The sequence below is a fragment of the Pinus tabuliformis genome, chromosome 8, assembly GCF_031772625.1.
Source record: "Pinus tabuliformis cultivar Carrire ecotype Pingquan chromosome 8, CPIR1, whole genome shotgun sequence".
Classification (NCBI taxonomy): domain Eukaryota; kingdom Viridiplantae; phylum Streptophyta; class Pinopsida; order Pinales; family Pinaceae; genus Pinus; species Pinus tabuliformis.
The window spans coordinates 1,244,131,360-1,244,152,642 of record NC_142294.1 but is presented as its reverse complement, the minus strand read 5'-3'; the positions used below and the strand labels follow the sequence as shown (position 1 = coordinate 1,244,152,642).

Genomic DNA, 21,283 nt, shown 5'->3' with positions numbered 1-21,283 from the left:
AGATCACTCGCTGCCTCTCTCTGCTAATGTATCTCTCTCCAGAAGTTGCTATCCCTGCCCCTCAACTGCAAAAGATCTCTTCAATCGATTTTTCCTTCTGAGATCACTTCAGAAAATGATTTCCTCGATTTCGCTGTGTATTTTCCAAATGACCCTCAAGCCCCTTTTTATATCTTCCTGTTGAACAACCAACGGCCTAGATTAAATCATAATCAAAGGCTCAGATCGTTTTGGCTTGATCTGTGTCTTTTTCTAGAAGTTTCACCCCTGATTAGATTAATACCCATTAATATTTTAATTTTCCTAAATTCAGACTTAGGAACCTCATTCAAAATATTAATTATTTTAATCAAATCACTTTTGGATGGAATTTCCCAAAACACTTTCTAGGTTCTTTGGAATACATGTGCCCAAGCCTCCCTGCAAAATTTGAGACTTAGAGCACATCCGATGCTACCCAAATCATCACACTGTAGATTGAAGAACCAATCAAAATGTGGAGGAGAAGTTGACTGTAACAACAAATGGCAGCAGTCCAATGAAAACCAATCAGCTAAAGTCCACTATTATATATACATAAAGAGTTCATTGAGGCTCATGGAGATTTCATCATGGGTAATTTTATTCCGTCTTAACTTGCTGCTTACCATGGACAAGAGCAATTTGTCAAAGTAGCTATTACAAGGAATTCATTAATTGAAACCTATTCTAACAAACATTCCAAACATTCATGTGAATTTGGTTAATCATAACTCAATTGTGGAACTTCATACTTGTCCTTAAGGAATGCTCAAACCAATATCAAATTAGGTTGCTCCAAATATTATCTCTTCTGATGATGTGTAGCCTTTTACCATATTGTATCTACGGTTATTACTTTGTGTACTCTGCTCATATGGTCGTTTAGTTTCTTTTATTTTATACTTCACATTTTAGCTTATGGTAGTTGCTTTACCTTTTATACCATCTCATATTCACCCTTTTTTTTTCCCACAGGTACAACAGTGTATATTCCATATGAGAAATATAAGTATACTATTAATACTTTAAACGTCCATCATGTCACTTGTGGAAATTGAACCAAGGTGGGAAGGATTATATTCCTTCCTCCCAACCACCTGGGATAGCCCCAATTGACACCATCTCATATTCACGTGTTCTAAGATGAAGATCATTTCTCTGTAGTCTGTACTGTAAATTGTCTGTGCCTATGCTTGCAGCAAGCTTGGTAAGATTAAGCGGATTACCTTAAAGATGAGAAAGGAGATCATAGAAATGGAAGGATCAGCATCAAACCACATATGGACACAATTGTATCGACTATAAGGGCAGAAAAAGCAAGCAGATTTATGCCAAATCATCACAAGTTGTCAAGAGGTCAGTAAACAGATCTTCTATTAAACTGCAAGCAGTAGGTAACTAGGCACGGCATATATTTTCCACATTCCCATAAACAAGAAAACTAGAATCAGGTCGAAAACTTTAAAGCAATATGAGACTTACTTGATGAACAAGAATGACACATATTTTCCACATTCCCATAAACAAGAAAACTAGAATCAGGTCGAAAACTTTAAAGCAATATGAGACTTACTTGATGAACAAGAATGACACGATGATCATGAAGCTGCTGAATGATCATATCACAAACTGTAGTTTTTCCAGAAGCCGTACCACCCGCAACACCTGCAGAATTGATGTGCAAGTAACTTTAATAACAATGAATTAACACGTACGTGAATATGCATGATACATATAGATAATTTTGTTACAATATTCACTTCACACATCTGTCCTAAAGTCAAATGAAAAAAATCCACTTAACCATCTAGCATACAACATTGTCTACAGTTTTAGACTTTGGGCTTATTAATAAGATCGAAGATATTTTATGTAAGGAAAATGTTTTAGAAATTTCAGTTGTTGTAACTAATAAGCGTACAAATACATAATATATGTAGGAGTCCTCCTTGTGGAGAAGCACCAACTTTTGTCAGTAAGCCTCAAGTGACATTGCAACAATTTGCCAATCATTGTTATTGTATTGTCATACTAGTAGAATGTTATCGTCTATCTGTTCTAAGTGGGGAAATAACAATGTCAGGGACCATATAGCTAGTTAAATAGACAGTTGAGTTCATTATAGTGAGTAATTTTTATAATTAGTTGTACCAGTTGACAAATGTTCATATCAAATAATGATAGAGATTCTAGTTAGAATAAGTGAAAACAGCAACTGGAGGTTCGTGAAAATTGAATCTGTAACTGTATAGCAGAAGTGTGCACGCTGCATCTCTGGTCAATTGTATAAAGTATGCAACCCTCAGAAATACAAAAGAAGGGAATGAAACCATTGAGAAGAGGAAATACCAGTATAGCGATTGATCGCCACATTCTAAGGCCAAGAAATAAGGCTACTAAAACAATGCAATATAACAATTTGATAAAAGGCTTCCTCTTTGCAAAACTAACAAAAGTTTTGTAGTGTCTATTTTGAAAATATTCTCAGAAAAGATTACCCAGATTTTGCAGCAATCTGCATTATATTACTGAAATGCATCTGAAAAAACTTGTTTAGATATGAGGTATTTACACCGGTAAATACCTCATAATTCCACCACATCTCAAGTTGCCCGATCTGTCACTAGACTTCCTATGTTATTCCACTGTCATAAATCAGCATTCTCAACGCCTTACACTCCAACAGCATTACAATTAGCTTGAATACACCACAAAAAGCCCATTTACTCAGGCAAGATGGCCCTCAAAGTGCGAACCATCAATCAGAAGCACTTTCATTTGACTAAAGCTGCCATGACATGGAATACTCTTTTCAAAAATAAACAAAAGTAATATAGTGCATATTTAGAAAATATTCTCAAAAAAGCTTACCCGGATTTTCCAGCTGCCAGCATTCTCCATTTTATACCTGCAATATCTCTGAAAAAACTTGTCTAGATATGCACTCTAGATATGAGGTATTTACACCAGTGCAGCCTCAAAATTCCACGTCATCTCAAGTTGGTCGATCTGTCACTATACTTTAAATGTTATTCCACTGCCATAAGTCAACATTCTCCATGCAGTTACTCTGCTATTTTATCAAAAGTTTTTTTTAAACTCCAAAAGCATTACAATTAGCTTGAATATGTCAATCACCACAAGAAGCCCATTTTCATGGGCAAGATGAACCTCAAAGAATGAACCATTTTCATTCAACTAAACTGTTGTGACAGGAAGATACTCTTCAGTCAAAATCCTCCGAGACTTGCACCTGGCCTAACTGCTTATTTATCCCAAGGGAATTGAAACTTGGTCAGTAACCTAACAGGCCACTCACTTCCCTGCTGAACCAAGGCCCAATTGGCAGTTACTCCATTACTATAAATCCAATTTATTCATTCTTCCAGAACGGATATTTCTTACATGAATCTCTACCTTTTAAAGGACATAGACTGTTCTTTACATAAAAGAGAGTAAATCTATAATTTTTGTTCAATAAAGGCTTCTTTAATGGTACCATGTCTGATACGAACAAAGTTCATTATCCCAATTATATTCAAAATATCTAGGATATGAGAATATCCATCATAGGATATATCATATATATAAAATGTTAGAGTATAAGTGATATGATTGAATACATTGATGGGCCCCGTGCAATGCCTAAATTTTCACAAACAACTAGACAGTCAAATTCAACATAGAATTACCAATTTAATTGCAAATACATACCTGGATATCTCGTTTGAAGTCGATTCCAGGCTGACGTTGCTTTGAGCCTGCTCTTGCTACCAAACTGAGCGAATCCACCCTGCTATTTGGGATCAACCTATCCGGTTCCCAGATCCAGAAGACTTCGGAACTGAAGAATTTTGGTCCTCGTGCCAAAACCCCAAGAACAGTGCTCAACTCTTGATTTCTGAATGAATTCCAACCTCAGAATTCTCCTTTCGTGCTCCCTTGTTCAAGACTCCCCCATTTTTCTCCCCCCCTTGACACTGTTGTGAAATGATCTTTTAAGGTGTTCTCAAGTGGTCACTGGTCCCCCTGCCTCTGGTTTTCATGGACCTGGCTTTAGCAGCAATAGCCAGGTATGTAAAGTATTTACACATATTCAAGGTTTTTGAGCTATTATAATCCATTATTTGCTAATATCTTGGTGATTGGATGAATTGAGGCTTTTGTGATCCATATCAAGTTTACGACACTAGTGTCATCTGGTCTCATGGCCAAGAAAAATTGGAACTCTTTTTCCAGCATCTAAACAATCAATCCCCATCCATAAACTTCATTATGGAGCAAGAAGTTGATGGGTGTTTACCTTTCTTGGATGTTCTCATCTCTAAGAATGATGACAGTTCTTTCTCCCACCAAGTGTTTAGGAAGAAAACTCATACTGAGCAGTATCTTCATGCCAACTCCCATCATTTCCCTGCTCAAAAGTTGGGTGTCCTCAACACGCTTGCGAGTCGAGCGCTGAGAATCTCCGATGAAAAGAACCTCGATAGAGAGAAAGCCCATCTCCTTAACGCGTGTGTTAATAATGGTTATTGTAGGCACCAGGGTCTGAAAGCTTTCCTTAAATCCAACAAAGGTCCCAAGGTTAAGGGAGACCCTAAGGATCGTGTCTCGGGGGTTCATCTCCCTTTCATCCAAGGGACCACAGATAAGATTGTGAGGATCCTCAAAAAGCATAATGTTCCCTCTACCTTTAGACCCCTTAACACCATCCGTAGGTCCCTTAGATCTGTAAAATACCCTATTGACCCCAAGGACATGAAAGATGTCTATGTTATTCCTTGCTCCTGTGGGACCCCTAATGTAATATTCCTAATTAGCCATGGCTAATTGGCATATTTGATTTTGCTCAATTTTGCCTTCTATAGTTATTTATAAATAAAAAGGTGAGGAGAGGGGGACATACTCACTTCATGAATAAAGACACTCCCTAGTAGCACAACGTTGTAACTTAAAAGGTGAGCCAAGGGGGGCCAAAGAACCACGTAGAGGAGGGACCCACGTAGACACTTGGAGTGACTGCGCAGATGGTGAGAAACACGTGGCAAGAGGAAAGCTACGTTGGAGGAGGTGAGCCTTGGAATTGAGAGAGGCCAACGCTATAAAGGAGAGAGGAGCCTCCTCATTTTGGCATTCAATTATGTGCATTTGAGCTAGTCACTTTGACTTAGAGCACGCTGGCTGTTTAGCTAGTCTGCAGCACTGTTTAGTGCATAGAGTGTCTCCATTCGGAGATCTCACCCTTAGCCTCGAGGGACTTCGAGTGCCTGCTCAGGCAAGGTATTTCCATCAGTATTTTTGTAGTAGTTTCATCAGCGTTTTGGCTGGAGGATTGAGCATCTTGGATGACTGCGCAGTCTTGAGAGGGATGACGCAGTTCTTTCTGGTAGGAGTTCTAAATTGAGGTTTTGCAGGGGGATTTGTGCTGGGAGGTTGAGCAGGGGATCAGCCCTTGCATATTAGAGGATTTTGGCTAAGTTTCAGGCAAAGTTGTGGTGGGTTTATTTCAGTGGCAGCACAAAGCCTTGAGGGATTGCGTGGGTCCTCAAGGAGGTGATTTTCGGGGGTCGGCCACTTCAGAAAAGCCTTCTGGGTTTTTCTGAGTTTCTTGAGTAGAGTCTGCTTTCAGAGTTTCAGCATTTTCTGAGGAGGGGAACAGCCCCAAACCCTCATTTGATTTCCAACAGCAACAACAACACGCCAGTTGTCCAACAGCTTGGACCCAGTTCAGAAAGAGGCCATTCCTTTGCTATTCTGAGTGTATTTCTTCACTTGCCTTGTGCAAGTCGAGGTGCCATCTTTCTTATCACCTCCTGTACTCATTCTATTACTCAGTATAATAAAATGTCTTAGCATTTCCCTCTGCATTTCTTGAGTATCTGCTTATATCTCATGGTTATATTACTATATGTTACACCACTGTTACTTTTATCATTTTGAGCTTCCCGATTATTATATCCTTTATATGTATTTGGTTGGAGTTTACTGGGGTTTGGGGAATATCTCGAAAACGGGATATTACAGTGGTATCAGAGCAAAGATCTACTCAGCCTGTGGAGCTAGCAATCTATGACACCGGGGGAAAAGCCCTACATTTGTTACAGAGGTAGGAGATATAGAGACACTGGGTGTAGGTTGGAAAACACTTACGGAGAGGGAGACTTTGTTCCGGTGGTGGACGCAGAACAGAAGGAGCCTGTGGTGGACGCAGAGCAAGAGGATCTAATGGCAGATGAGGACAGGAAGAGATTTGCGGACATGCTCCTCAAATCAGTACAGGATCTGTCGAGGTAGATTGAGGTGATGGGGCAGAGATTCACGGCAATAGAGGCTAGACAGCGTGAGAACCCACGGGTTTTCTAGGTTGGTGAGGGATCGAGTGCATCCCACCATTTGCTAGAGCAGCATGATACTACTCAGCAGGTGGCCTCACAGGACCCTACACGCTTTACCATGCCCACTTTCTTAGGAGCAGACACGGGGGCCGTAGCCCAGCAGGAGGCAGAACCCGGGTCATATGGGCGATTATTTTGCAGAATACCAAGCCTATGGGCAGGAGTTTAGGGAGGCTCTCTCATTCAAAGACTCTATTCAGCTCCAGCGGGATAGTAGACCCCGCGACCATCACAAAGGGTACCGGCATTATCATGATGGTGACACCCACCGTGCAGCTAGTAGATTCCACTTGCCTACGTTCGATGGTTCATCAAATAGTTCGGCAAAGTCTTGGGTGGAGAAGCTGGACATTTACTTCCAGCTTAACCAGATGTCGGAGACGGAGGCCATCAAGGTGACAACATTACATTTGGATGGCGAGGCCCAGGATTGGTGGTTCCATGGGATGGTTACACTCGGACACTCCATAGTGACAACATATGCCGAGTTCACGAGGAGATTGATGGAGAGGTTTGACCGGAGGGATCCAGAACAGCACTTTGTGGAGCTGACGAGGCTCAAACAGATTGGGAGCCCAGAGACCTACCTTTCAGATTTCTTGAGGGTTTCAGTGATGGCACTAGATCTATCCGTGGCACGGAGGATCTACATGTATGTTGAGGGGTTAGCAGAGCCACTTCGGGGTCTAGTCAGATCCGCTAGACCAACCACCCTTCAAGATGCTATTAGCAGGACCCGGGACTTACAGGATGTCTTACCCAGGACTCGGACACCTTACCCCCAGCGACAGGCTTTTCAGCCTAAGGGGAAGGATGTGAGGATTCCGCCTCCGAAGGGGAATCCAGGACGAGTACAGATTGATGATGATGCCAGGAGGGAGTTGAAGAAGAAGCGGTTGTGCTTCACCTATCAGGAGCCGTGGGCACGGGGACATAGATGTGATGTTGGCAAAGCACATTTTATTGAGGTCTTCTCCAAGAGCAGCGGGGAAGAGGATGAGGAGGATGATGTGGAGGCAAGAGGTAGTCATGCCGCGCAGGATCATTTGCCACCTCCACCACCAGCAGCAGTGGTGCAGCTTTTGCACCTACCGAGGGGCCCTTGCAGCATTGCAAGGAGTTCCCAAGTATTTGACGCTACACGTACAAGGGACAGTACGTGGCCAGCGGGTATCAGTTTTGGTTGACAGTGGGGCAACCCACAACTTCATCAATGCACAGATGGTTGAGTGGAGAGATATACAAACAGAGAGCTTCGATGGCTTTTCAGTTTTGGTCCCAGGAGATCAAACCATGGTGTGTGCTCGTTATGTTCCAGAGTTATCAGTGACGATGGGCACCTACACACTGACTGACCACTTTTTCGTGGTCGATATTCCGGACACCAACATGATATTGGGTGTTCAGTGGCTTATCACTCTAGGGAAGGTCACGACAGATTGGAAGACCCTAGAGATGGAGTGGGATGATGAGAAGACAGGGAGGCATGAGAAGATACGAGGACAGCACACATATCCGCCTCAAACTGTTTCGACTCATCAGATGGAGGCAGCCTTCCAGAAGGGAGACGTAGAGTGGGCAGTGGAGCTGCGTGCATCAGAGGCAGGGACTATAGGGCAGACAGTGCACCCAGAGATACAGTCCATCCTTGACTAGTATGCCATAGTATTTGGGGAGATTCTGCCAGGACAGCCACCGGACCGAGGGTTTGAGCACACCATTGAGCTTGAGCAGGGCATACAGGCAATGATTACTACCCCCTATAGGCATCCCAAGGCCTATCAGGATGAGATTGAGAGAGCCATTCAGGAGTTGTTGGCTCTTGCGCACATTCAGCCGAGCACGAGCCCTTTTGCTTCTTCCGTGGTGTTGGTGAAGAAGGACGGCACATTAAGGATGTGCATTGACTACAGAGCCCTGAACAAGAAGACCTTGAAGAACAGGTACCCCATACCCGATCGATGAGTTGATGGATGAGTTGAGAGGAGCCCCATTCTTCTCAAAGATTGATTTGAGATCTGGGTACCATCGCATGAGGGAACAGGACATTTCCAAGACCGCCTTCAGGTGTCACTATGGGCACTTTGAGTTTTTGGTGATGCCTTTCGCGCTAACCAATACCCTAGCTACATTCCAGTCTTGGAGGAATCACATCTTCCGCAGTCACTTGAGGAAGTTTGTGTTGGTATTCTTTGATGATATACTCATTTACAGTAGGACTTGGGAGGAGCATCTCCAGCACATTGAGACAGTGTTGCGCATCTTGGAGGAGCAACAGTTCTATGCCAAGCTCTCCAAGTGTGATTTTGGATTGACGGAGATGTTGTACTTGGGAAACATCATAGGGGTGGACGGAGTGAGAGTCCACGAGGAGAAGATCAGGGCCATCAGAGATTGGTCGGAGCCGAGAAACGTGACGGAACTTCGAGGATTCATTGCATTTGTACTTACTACCGGAAGTTCGTCAAGGGTTTCTCACAGCTTGTTGCACCCCTAAGAGATTTGACGAGGAAGGGGGCATTCAGTTGGTCGGATACAGCGTAGCAAGCCTTTGACAGGCTCAAGGAGGTTATGAGTAGCTGCCCAGTGCTTGTGTTGCCAGATTTTACGCAGCCATTTGTTTTGGAGTGTGATGCGTCGGGAGAGGGGATCGGCGCAGTGTTGATGCAGGGAGGTCACCCTATAGCCTTTGAGAGCCGGAACCTCCTTCTGCACGAGAGGTTGTATTCTATATACGACAAGGAGATGCTGGCCATCATGCATGCATTGGCTAAGTACCAGCAGTATTCGGTGGGTAACAGGTTCAGGGTGAGGACTGATCACAACAGCCTCAAGTTCTTTTTGGAGCAGAAGCAACTACAGGAGAGGTAGCAAAAGTGGATCATCAAGATCCAAGCATATGACTTTGACATTGAGTATGTCAAGGGTAAGAACAACGTGGTAGCAGATGCCCTTTCACGTAGGCCAGCCATGTTGTCTCTTATGAGCTTGGACACAGACTGGAGGACTCGACTCTTAATAAAGTACTCCAAGGACAAATTTGCATGTGAGATTCTGGATGGGCAGGTGGCGGATGACAGGTACAGGGTGGTCAATGAGATCATCTACTACAGGGACCAAATCTTCTTGACTAAGAGATCTCAACTCAAGAAGAAGATACTTCAAGCGTCACATGATTCACCATTGGCAGGCCATCAGGGGTTTACCAAAACCTACAGGGCCATTAGAGAGAGGTTCTCATGGAAGGGCCTCAAGGAGGACATACTTCAGCATGTCAGGGAATGCGACATTTGCCAGAGGAACAAGGGAGAGATGAGCCATCCCGCAAGATTATTGCAGCCTCTTCCCATTCCGGAGGGGAAATGCGAAAGTATTTCGATGGACTTCATCACAGGGTTGCCCATGGTGCAGGGCAAGGATTGTATCTTTGTCATCGTTGATCGACTGACAAAGTACACACAATTTTTTGCCATATCCGCACACTACATAGCAGCACAGGTGGCCGAATTGTTCTTCAGAGAGGTCTTCAGGCTACATGGTCTTCCTAAGACCATCATCAGTGACAGGGACAGCCGTTTCATGGGCGGGTTTTGGCAGGAGCTTTTCCGATTAGTGGGGACAGAGTTGACACCGAGTACCAGTTATCACCCATAGATGGGTGGGCAGACAGAGATAGTTAACAAGTGGTTGGAGGGCTACTTGCGTAACTATGTCAGTGGGCAACAGAGAGCATGGTTGAAGTGGCTGCATCCGGGGGAGTACTGCTACAACACTACACATCACATGTTCATTGGTATGTCACCATTCTATGCTTTGTATGGATATCATCCTTTATCTTTTGCTGACGTGATGTTTGGTGCTAGCAAGGCTCCGAGAGCCAAGATTTGGATCCAAAAGAGTCAGGATATTCTTCGAGCTCTCAAGGATAATATGGCTACAGCGTAGACCCAGCAGAAGCTATATGCTGACAAGGGTCAGGTGGAGAGACAGTTTGAGGTAGGGGACCTGGTCTACCTACGATTACAGCCATACCGACAGTCATCACTGAAGCAGAAGGGGGCTGAGAAGCTCAAGCCCCACTTTTATGGGCCATACAGGGTGATACGAAGGATTGGACAGGTTTCATATGAGTTGGAGCTGCCCCAAGGCAGCAAGATTCATAACATTTTTCATGTATCATGCCTTAAGAAGGCATTGGGGCAGCATGTGACAATGACAGATGAGCTACCACCCACGGATGATGAGGGGCATTTGGTGTTGCAGCCAAAGGCTATTATTGATACCAGGGAGAGGCGACTGCGGAGCAGGACAGTCCAGGAATTATTGGTGAGGTGGAAGAATTGACCAGATGAGGATGCCACTTGGGAGAGTGAGAAGATCTTGCAGCATCCATCACTTCAGTTGCTTGAGGACAAGCAACATTTTGCCGGGGGAGACTGTAATATTCCTAATTGGAATATTCGATTTTGCTCAATTTTGCCTTCTATAGTTATTTATAAATAAAAAGGCGAGGAGAGGGGGACATACTCACTTCATGAATGAAGACACTCCCTAGTAGCACAACGTTGTAACTTAAAAGGTGAGCCAAGGGGGGCCAAAGAACCACGTAGAGGAGGGGCCCACGTAGACACTTGGAGTGACTGCGCTGATGGTGATAAACACGTGGCAAGAGGAAAGCTACATTGGAGGAGGTGAGCCTTGGGATTGAGAGAGGCCAACGCTATAAAGGAGAGAGGAGCCTCCTCATTTTGGCATTCGATTATGTGCATTTGAGCTAGTCACTTCGACTTAGAGTACGCTCGCTATTTAGCTAGTCTGCAACACTGTTTAGTGCATTGAGTATCTCCGTTTGGAGATCTCACCCTTAGCCCCGGGGGACTTCGAGTGCCTGCTCGGGCAAGGTATTTCCATCAGTATTTTTGCAATAGTTTCATCAACATTTTGGCAGGAGGATTGAGCATCTTGGATGACTGTGCAGTCTTGAGAGGGATGACGCAATTCTTTCTGGCAGGAGTTCTGGATTGAGGTTTTGCAGGGGGATTTGTGTTGGGAGGTTGAGTAGGGGATCAGCCCTTGCATATTGAAGGATTTTGGCTGAGTTTCAGGCAGAGTTGTGGTGGGTTTATTTCAGTGGCAACACAGAGCCTTTAGGGATTGCGTGGGTCCTCAAGGAGGCAATTTCGAGGGTTGGCCATTTCAGAAAAGCCTTCTGGGTTTTTCTAGTTTTCTTGAGTAGAGTCCAATTCTAGAGTTTCAGCATTTTCTGAGGAGGGGAACAGCCCCAAAACCTCATTTGATTTCCAACAGCAACAGCAGCACAACAGTTCTCCAACAACTTGGACGCAATTCAGAGAGAAGCCATTCCTTTGCTATTCTGAGTGTATTTCTTCACTTGCCTTGCGCAAGTTGAGGTGCCACCTTTCTGATCACCTCCTATACTCATTCGATTACTTAGTATAATAAAATGGCTTAGCATTTCTCTCTGCATTTCTTGAATATCTGCTTATATCTCATGGTTATATTATTATATGTTACACCACTGTTACTTTTATCATTTTGAGCTTCCCGGTTATTATATCCTTTATACGTATTTGGTTGGAGTTTACTGGGGTTTGGGGAATATCTCGGAAACGGGATATTACACCCTATGTTGGTGAGACGGGGTGTTCTATTAATCAAAGGATTCACGAACACTCGGCTGACATTAAGCATGGGAGGACCCGGTCTTCCGCCTTGGCAGAGCACGCGGAAAAAACAAAGCATCATATATGCATTGAGGAGGCCCAGGTCATTGCCAAGATTGCTCCCTTTCATCACCGGAAATTTAGGGAGGCCATCGAAACTTAAAAAAGGCCAAGGAATCTCAATAGGGATGACGGCTGGAAAATTAGCAGCTGTTGGATCCCTGCCCTTTCTTCCTAGTTGCCCCCTTACCCCTTTCACCCTCGCCCCTTCGGTTGTTATTTTCTACGGTCTTCTTTGTTTTTCCCCCTCATCTTCCAAACCGTCTGTTTTCTTTTTTCCTTCTCGTCTCTTGGGCGTTTTTTACATTTTCTGGGTTTTATTTTATTCCTCCTAGATTAAATTTTAGAACAAATTGTTCGAGTAAGTAATGAAATCCTTTTAATTGACTTAGTAAACAATTGAAACAAGTATTGTCTGTTCCTACACATTGATGAAAGAATTCCAAATGTATGATTTTTCTTTCCATCCCTTTAGATATAATTAAATAAAATTAATATTGAATTAACTAACCTATTGGAAATGTTATATTCTTTCTAATTTAATTACCATGTTAATTAGGGTAAAATCGATTAAAATCAAATTATGTTGGATTCCTTATAGTTAGCATGAGGTCATTATTTAACAATTTTCATAGGTTATCTATTTTTTCTTATTTCATATAAATTTAATGGATCTAGGAATAAGTTATGGTTCTTGTTAATTTAATTCAAACTTTTACTTTTTAGAGTAATAAATATAACATACTAACCCCCAAAATTTAAAAATTAATTAACTAACTATTTGTTTACCTAGTTTTGACAAAAAGGCCTATTAATAGATTATTGCTTAACCTTAGGGTAATAATTATAACAACCTAACTTACAATTTTAATTATTTTCCTGCGACCCCAATGAGTAATTATTACCTTATTACGTATGCATGCTAATATTTCTATGCTACCCATAATTTGAAATGGGTCGTCACCTACACCCTTCCTTTAGGGAACTTCGTCCTGAAGTTAGGGTTGATATAGTATATCAGTAATTACTTTAATGTTTAATATAATCATGTGAGGATTGCGCTCTTTGTTTGAATTCTTGTTTATAATGTGAGGACACTTAAAAATTTTGAGTTCGAATATTTGTTGGTTTACAGCTTTAGTAATTATGCTCTGGCCCAACCAGACTCCCAAGCTATTCTGAAATCATCCTATCCTTCCTAATCTCTTACACTCCCATCCTATCCTCCTCTACTAGAATATGACATGGCATCAGCTATACTGACCTGACCATCCATAAAACCACAAAGGTGAAAGTGTCGACTACATCGACCTAACTTCCCCAATAGGCATCTGGCAGTCATCATCACACATCTAAGGGAGCGCAACTCGCACAATCGTCCCATGACTCCAGGTTTTGGAGGACAAATGGTGGGCAACACCTCCACCCCTTCTAGTAAGGCCAAGGTCGACACCCTATCATGGAATCTCATTGAGTCTTCACTGTTCTTGGAGTTTTGTCATCATGTGGTCGGTTTGGTATCGATACCATCTGCAATGAAAACACTTGTCCACATATTATAACATAAGCATCAATATATTCAAAACTCATTGTATTCAAATAGCAGTTCCCTTATATTCCCATTCTGTTGCCCTCTATGATATTGATCTTTGAGTTCATATAACATATTTGGTTGTCTAGATAATATATATGTAAGTTAACTTTTACATTAAGTAGTCAAGTGTTGTCATTCTTTTTATTTCTATCTCATCATTCATGTTGATAAGTAAAAAAAAAAATTGTAGACATCACATTCATAACATAATTTGTATTGGTAACGTTAAGCATATAACATAATTCATATTGGTATCCATGTACTAACAATATTAAGCATATAACATAGTTCATATTGGTATCCATGTACCAACAATATTAAGCATATAATATAATAATTTGAAATATCATCTTACGTGTAACCTTTTATAATTATAGAATAGTTCAAAATGATAGTCTCAAGTATCCAACCAAAAAAAATTAAAGCTATACAAAATAAAGTTTTAAGTGCTTCAAGATCAAAACAAGCTTGGACATTTTTGGCATATGGTCTCTGTGTCTTACCATGTAGCAGATCTAGGACTATACTTGTCCCATTGGTCCTTAACTTAGCCTACCAGGAGATTTCTGAGTTGTCGAACCCTACGTTCCAGTATACATAATGGTTCGATCGAAACGGTTCTCTCGCTCAATATCTGTTGTTCCTTCCATTGAAAGTTATGAGATTTTTCAGCTATTTAATGTCTTAGTACAATTTCATGAAAAACATTATGAATTTTATGCAAGTGGGGTGGCAGTGCAAGACAATAGGTGACAGGTCCAACTTTGTCCAGAATTTTAAATGGCCCAATAAACTGGGGTGACAACTTTTTTTCATTTTCCAAACTAGATAGTGTTTTTGTTTGGCCTCATGCGGATAAAAACTTGATCCCCTACTCCATAATTCCTATATGTCTTGTTAGCATTTGTCTATCGTGTGCTTCCTTTAACCATGCCTAATTTATTTCACCTGCTCTTCCATCTCTTGTATTAATTTTGGTCCCCCTCTCACCTAGTCCTCTAACCTATCACAATTTGGCGGTGTTTTGCAAGGTCTTCCATATAATTCTTCAAATGGAAGCATTTTGGTGGAATTGTGGTAACTGTTATTGTATGCAAATACAACTAAGGGAAAGTATTTTTCCCAGTGTTTTTGTTGGTTCATAACATACATCCGCAACATATCTTCTATTACTTGGTTCATCTTTATGTTTGTAAATCAATTTCAGGGTAATAAGTTATATTTAAATTTAGTTGAGTTCCTAAAGCCGACTGCATACAAGTCCAGAACCTTGAAGTGGGTCATGAATCCCTATTTGATATGATCTTCTTAGGAACACCATGAAACCTGATAATTTCATTTATAAATACCAGGGCCATTTTACAAGAATAAAGTGAGCATTTTTCGTTAGTTTATCCACTACGACCAGAATGGAATTATGCCTTCGTGGAGTAAGAGGTAGCCCCATGACAAAATCCATAGAAATTACCTCCCACTTACCCATAGGAATGTCGTGTGGTTGGAGGAGACCTGCTGGGTGATGATGATCAACTTTTACCTGTTGACAGTCCAAACATTTTGCAACAAATTGGACAATACCGTGCTTCATTACCACCCAAAAGAAGAGTTGCACAAAATACAGTGCTTTGTGGGCTTCCTTGAAGATGGTGTTGTTGATATCTTTATTATCTGGGATATACATCCTTCCTTGGAATCGTAAAAGTCCATCATTCTCTAGCTCATATCCTTCAAACTTAAGTTCTCTTGAACTTTTATTTTGAAGCTCAGATCTTACTTTTAAATACCATCTTTTAAGAGATGTTCTAGCACTCGCTCCCTTGAATCTACCTTGATGGGTATAAGGGAAAATATTCTTAGTCTTCTACTCAAAGCATCTACCACTACATTCTCCTTCCCTTTAATGTATGAAATTCTAAAGTCATATTCACTTAAGAATTCACTCCACGTCTTTGCCTAGCATTCAAGTCTCTTTGGATAAACAAGTGTTACAAACTTTGGTGATCGTTTTTTAGCACAAAGCTTCTCCCTACAAGGGAGTGTTTCCATATCTTTAAAGCTAGTACTATAGCGGCCAACTCTAAATCATGCATGGCATAGCGTTCTTCATGAGGCTTTAATTTCCTTGAGGCATACACTATTACTCCTTTGGCATGCATTAATAGTGCACCTAATCCTTGTTTGGATGCATCAGTGCACACAGTAAAGTCTCTATCCATGTCAGATACTCGCAAGATTGGTGCACTGAACAACCGTCTTTTGAGCTCACTAAAGGCAATGTGACATTCCTTGGTCCACTTGTACCCAACTCCTTTGCGCTGGAGAGTTGTGATAGGCTTTGCAATTTTTGAGAACCTTTCTACAACCTTCAATAGTAGCCAACTAAACCCATAAAACTACGCACTTCATGCACATTCTTCAGTATCGGCCAATCCATGATTGCTTTTACCTTTTCAGGATCTACTGAGATCTCTTCACCAAATATAATATGACCTGGGTACTGAATCTGCTTCTAAAATAAGGAACACTTGAATAACGTTCCATACAACTAGTGCTCCCTAAGGCAAGTTAATACTACCCGCAAATGTTCTTCATGCTCCTCATTTTTGGAGAAGATGAGAATATCATCTAAGAAGACTTGTACAAAATTAAATACTATGTTATAATGACACAATTGCCACTCTGGTTTTCCTTCAGTAAAAGTCATTTAATAATCTTTATGTAACAAGAAAAAGGTATAAAAGTAATGTAAAAGTCATTTAATAATCTTTATGTAACAAGAAAAAGGTATAAAAGTAATGTAACTTGATTATAGTTTGTTACATTCTTGAATATATTCTTACAGACTTAATATATTCTTAATTTAATATATTAACAAATATTAAGTTACAAAATTGGTGTTAATCTACTAGACATTTACGGTAATCAATTTCTAGTGAAGAAGAACCAGCGAAGTCAGTGTCCATTACGAAACACCCGATGTCTTGAACGTGTCTCCATAATGGAATCAACATAACTATAAAGCTCCAGATTTTATTTATTTTAATATTAATGTTAGTATGCTGCCATTGTGTTCACAAAAAAAAATCCTACATTACCCATAAATAATATCCTTCTGCTTAAATAACCATTTCTGTCATATCTATCCCTTTCCCTTTATTATGATTCATCACTAAATTTTCATATTCACATTTAATATTTATAATTATTTAATGTGATAAAAATATCTATTTTATAAATATTTTGAATGATAAAATTTTCTTTTTACCATTAAGAATTAAAGTTTTACAAATTATATTAACAAAATTGCAGACATTTTCCTTTTTACAAATATATAATGAGACAGAACTTTATATGTCTATAAAACCAAAATGGCGTACTTTGGCTTCAGTAACTTGGAAATCTCGTCCTATGTGGTAAGAATATAATACGAACATCCATCCCAAATGGCTTTTGTTTGTATCCAACACATTACGATCTACAGGTATTTGTTTTCATCACACAGAATGAACCGACAACAGGACATTGATTCCTCGCCTTTTTTATAAGCGGCTAAAAGCTAAGCCAACTAACTATTTATGTGGCAACGAGGAGTATGGTTAAACCAATTAATATATATTAAATATTAGCATAGAAATATTAGCACGCATATGATAGCTATCATATGCATACCTTGTATGCATGCTAATATTTCTATGCTACCCATAATTTGAGATGGGTCATCACACCCCGTATATATATTACGCAGGAGTGAACTTTCGTTAGTCATTTTTTGAGACATGCCCTTTTATGATTATTCATGATTATTAATTATTATTATCATATATTTATTGTTTATATTATTTATTATTTGTATTATTCTGTATCCATATTCATAACCTTGCCTTCCCCTTTCAAAATGCTTTGTCCTCAAAGCATATCGACGAAAAGGCTTGATATAATTTTCTTTGTTTTGTAATGTCATTGCAACTTTTCCAGTTCTTGGAGTTGCCATCTTCGATGATGCAAAACTATATGAATTTCTAATTGTGGTATAGAATATGTAATATTCCTAATCGAAGATTTGCAATGATAACAAAGGCAAGTAATAATATTCACAATAAAATTTTATTTCAGTAAGGGACATATGAACACAAATTTCTCATCAACACCCAAATTGGCTCATTTTTCATTAATAAATATGGTGGTGCATCCATCTTTGGTCCGACCCACTGATGAGGTGCAGGTGCTTGCACAAGCAACTGGATATTCCTTTTGTCTTTCAGGATGAGGACTCTTCTTTGGATAAGTCCATGGGGTCATACGAGGGTGCCTCTGGGGAGCATGAGTAGTCACGTGGAATTATTGACAGCAGGCCAGATCTATGTTCCAGTGTCTATGATGAGCAGTCAATGGACCCTATCGGAGACATTCGGGATGATGAGTCACCAGTGATGATTCAGCAGGAGCAGCATATGGTGGAGCATGAGTTAGCTGAGGAGGATGAGATGCACAATATGCATGATGAGCCCATGATGGAGGACGATGAGTCGTTATCCTTGGGGCTAGCCATCGATGAGGAGCAGGCAAATATACAGACAACTCGCAAGGTGGCAGTGTTTGCAGACACATCTCCTTAGGAGGTGCGAGGGCTTGACGGGGGCTAATTTGTATTTCTTTTTTTCTTAATCTTGCTGATACTATGGGTTTCCAAAATTATGAGCTTGTAGACCACCAATGGCAATTAATGAGGAATCAAGATTATTGTTGGAAATACTGAGGGGGGGTGATGAGTATTTCATTATTTTAAACTATATTTATCTTTTAAAACATTTGATGCACATAAATCATGAAATACAAATATTTACATAAAAAACATTTATACAATTTTTCTTTGTAAATATTTTGTAAACTTCCTTGTACAAAGTAAGCACCAACTTATAACTTTCGTAGGCACCAACCTATAACTTTCGTAGGTGCCAACTTATAGGAGATTTCATTCCCCTAACTGAGCACCAACCTACAGGAGACACCAACCCCCCCCAACTGAGCACCAACACGACAAACTATAGGCACCAACCTACGTGTTCAAGTTGTTCCTTGGATCTGTCATCAATAACTTCTAGTCCTCAACAAATTCTTCAATAAGTTGTCCAATGTGGGAAAACCAATGCAACGGATCTAAGGGTTTTATTATTATGCAATAGTAAATCTAAGTACAATTCTTGGATGCTCAACTAGCAATCTGATACAGAGAGAAACTGGACAAAACGAATGGTGAAGTGCTCTCACCCTGTCACTGGGAAGATCTGAGTCTGATCACGCTGAATTGGAGCTTCTGCATAGCCTTTGCGTAGCCTCTGCATAGAACTGCGTCACTCCCACACAATTCCTGCGTCACCCATGCTGGATATCACACTGCTCCTTCCTCGGACCCTCTACTGGCCGGAATATCCAAATCTCTGCCTCTCGGTCTCACACCCCGGCTCCTGGCTACTGAAACTCAATTTCCTCGGCAGGAATTCGATTTCCCTCTAAGGCATGCGCTGCCACTGCATCAGCTCTTCGTGGGCCAACGTCTGCCTCTCTCTAGATGTTGTTCTGCCCTCTCTCTGCCTCATACTCTTTGGCCCAGGAAAATTTCCTTCTTCCAAATAATCATTGCCCCTCACTGCAAGAAATCTCCTCAATCAGAATTTCCTCCTGAGAACTTCTCACTTCAAAAATTCGATCTCTCAGTGTGTTTTCCAAATGACCCTCGAGCTTCCTTAAATAATCTTCTCGTTGACATTCAACGGCCCAGATTAAAAGCTAATCAATGGCTAAGATCATTTTAGCTTGATCCTCATCTTCTTCTAGAAGTTACACCCACAATTAGATTAATATCCATTAATATTTTTAATTTCCTAAGTTTAGACTTAGGGTCCCATTAAAAAATATTTAATTATTTTGATAAAATTGTTTCTGGGTGGTGTTATCACCCCAAGAAACTCTCTTAGGTTGTATCTCAGAGATGCTCGGGAACATTACAAACTCAACAAAATGTTGGAAATGGATGAATGTAAGGAATGATGCTTGTTCAAGCCAGATAACCACTTCTACTATGCTTAACTCCAGACATGGGTGAACACCCCCAGACTACAAGGCTTTAGACCACCAATTACTCACCATTTGAGGATTAGGTGTACATGGAGAATACTGACCACAGCAGCAGATGCACAAGAGCATGTAATGGCCGGCTGCAACCAGTAAAGAAGTCTGCAAATCTATTTCCTAATGCACAGACAGGATAACAGCTCTCTGGCACTAAGTAAACAGAAACCTACATAACACATTCCATGTTACATACTAGACTTCAACATAGAGGTGGGATGATAGCCCCTCTAATGCTAAATATCAAGAGCACATGAACAAATGCATAACAGGCACAGCCTAGAACAGAGTAGAAATGGAAAGTGAGCAATTAACAGCAAAAGAAGCTTGTATTAGCTGAAAATGAAGACCAGACGCTGCAAGTATCAAAGTAGTTACAGTGTCCAGAAGTTGAACCTTACATCAAAACAACAACCATCAACCCTAATTACATATGTGTTCTGGGTATATATAAACTTTCATTACAAAATTTTCTGCTACTCTATGCGTGGAGGGGTCAGAATTGACCACAAGTTCTCCTTGATTTTCTCTATGAGATCACACGTCACAAGTTCTCCTTGATTTTCTCTATGAGATCTACTAACAAGCTCTTTCAACTTATATTCTGGTGTAATTATTCTGCCAAAGAGTGCTTTGTTGTTCCGATTTCACAGTACTATGGTCTAATATTTTGACGTAAAGAACTTATTCAACAGGCATTTGATGTTCAATGAAATATGATAGCACTTTTCACATTAAGAGATATGTGTATTTCTTTTTTTTCTTAATCTTGCAAATACTATGGGTTTCCAAAATTATGAGCTTGTAGACCACCAATGGAAATTAATGAGGAGTCAAGATTATCGCTAGAAATACTAAAAGGGGGTAAATGAGTATTTCATTATTTTTAACTACATTTATCTTTTAAAACATTTGATGCACATAAATCATGAAATACAAATCTTTACATAAAAAACTTTTATATAATTTTTCTTTGTAAATATTTTGTAAACTTCTTTGTACAAAGTAAGCACCAACTTATAACTTACGTAGGCACCAACCTATAACTTTCGTAGGCACCAACTTATAGGAGATTTCATTCCCCTAACTGAGCACCAACCTACAAGAGACACCAACCCCCCCAACTGAGCACCAACACGACAAACTATAGGCACCAACATACGTGCTCAAGTTGTTCCTTGGATCTATCATCAATAACTTCTAGTCCTCAACAAATTCTTCGGTAAGTTGTCATCTAACCATGCAAACCTCAGGTTTGCACTTTCAAGCTTGATCACAACCACTTGACCTATAAACCTTAACTTTTTGCTCTTCAACTAGGCTTCTTGACTTGGCTTCTTAGACATGACCCCCTACATGTTAGTTCTCTATATTTGATCAAAAAAAGGTTTTCCCATCTA

General features: G+C 40.5%; 1 protein-coding gene across 4 annotated transcripts in view; it reads right to left on the bottom strand.

The window, feature by feature from the left end:
* The window catches only part of LOC149239889 (uridine/cytidine kinase UKL1, chloroplastic-like), a 277,768-nt gene that overhangs the window by 214,449 nt on the left and 42,036 nt on the right, over nt 1-21,283 (bottom strand). For 2 of the 4 annotated variants that reach the window (XM_089373570.1, XM_089373571.1), the window contains exon 3: nt 1,595-1,686. In XM_089373570.1, the coding sequence (XP_089229696.1) occupies nt 1,595-1,686 (92 nt within the window). Of the gene's footprint in view, nt 1-1,594; nt 1,687-2,605; nt 2,650-3,735; nt 3,875-21,283 lie in introns of those variants that run through there. The other 2 variants (XM_089373573.1, XM_089373572.1) reach the window with 2 other exon arrangements.